The sequence below is a fragment of the Galeopterus variegatus genome, unplaced genomic scaffold (genome assembly GCF_000696425.1).
Source record: "Galeopterus variegatus unplaced genomic scaffold, G_variegatus-3.0.2 Scaffold22360, whole genome shotgun sequence".
NCBI classification, from domain to species: domain Eukaryota; kingdom Metazoa; phylum Chordata; class Mammalia; order Dermoptera; family Cynocephalidae; genus Galeopterus; species Galeopterus variegatus.
This window is the reverse complement of record NW_007748471.1, coordinates 11,041-11,833: the sequence shown is the minus strand read 5'-3', so window position 1 is coordinate 11,833 and position 793 is coordinate 11,041. Positions and strand designations below refer to the sequence as shown.

The window sequence follows — 793 nt, the reverse complement described above, 5'->3', positions numbered from 1 at the left end:
GGGTCTGGGTTGGAGTCCTTTCTCCCTATGTCCTGGACAACAGGAGCAGGAGGACCTGGGCAGATCCCTTCCCCTCTGTGGGGGTCCTGACTAAACCTGCAGATCTGGGTGGGGGTGGGCAGAGCCCCCAGGCTGAGAGAGGCAGGGAGGGGGGTGGTCACTAAGGCCAGAGCTGGTTTTTAGGTACCTAATAAATCACCCATTCTCCCAGAGTGGCCCTATCACCTGGGCCCTGAGTGGGGGTGCCCAGGCCACAGCACCAACCTGGGCAGTCCAGGCCTGCCATGCCCACAGTCAGGCCAGAGGTGGCGGCGCCTCACTAGTGCAGCCAGCAGCAGCAACACAAGGATCTGAAAGAAGAGCACAGAAGTGGGCTTGGGGTCCCCAGGCCTTCCCTGAGAGTCTGAGTCTGAGGGCTTGGCCTCAGTCCCCAGGACACTCATGTGGCATCTTGGGGACTGGCCAAGAGTGACAGAAGTCTGGAAGGTTGGACTTGGCCGACATCCTGGTTTGAGCCCTCACCCTGGGAACACTCCCAGATACCCCCTCCCTGGGGCTCCCAGCATCTTTCTTCACCAGCCCCAGCACGGAATACAAGTTCCCCTGCCCAGGCTGGCAGCAGGTTACAAGCCAGAGTGGACTCAGGTTGGACTTACCGACAGCGAGGCCAGGCAGGCATGGAATAGGCCAGGTGGCACACTGGGGTAGCAGGAGGGCACTGCCCTGCAGAGCAAACAACAGCTGGCTCAGGCCTGGGTAGGGCCCCCCTGAGTGTGCAGCTGTGTCTGGGGTT

General features: G+C 61.3%; 1 protein-coding gene across 1 annotated transcript in view; it reads right to left on the bottom strand.

Moving 5' to 3' along the window:
- Window positions 1-264: 264 nt before the first annotated feature.
- Window positions 265-793, bottom strand: part of LOC103583370 (stimulated by retinoic acid gene 6 protein homolog) — a gene marked incomplete at its 3' end in the record, with an annotated part of 6,506 nt that continues 5,977 nt past the window's right edge. Inside the window, exons 3-4 of the mRNA XM_008564700.1 lie at window positions 657-723; window positions 265-350 (exon numbers count right to left, since the gene is read on the bottom strand). Coding sequence (XP_008562922.1) covers window positions 265-350; window positions 657-723 — 153 coding nt within the window. The remainder of the gene's footprint in view (window positions 351-656; window positions 724-793) is intronic.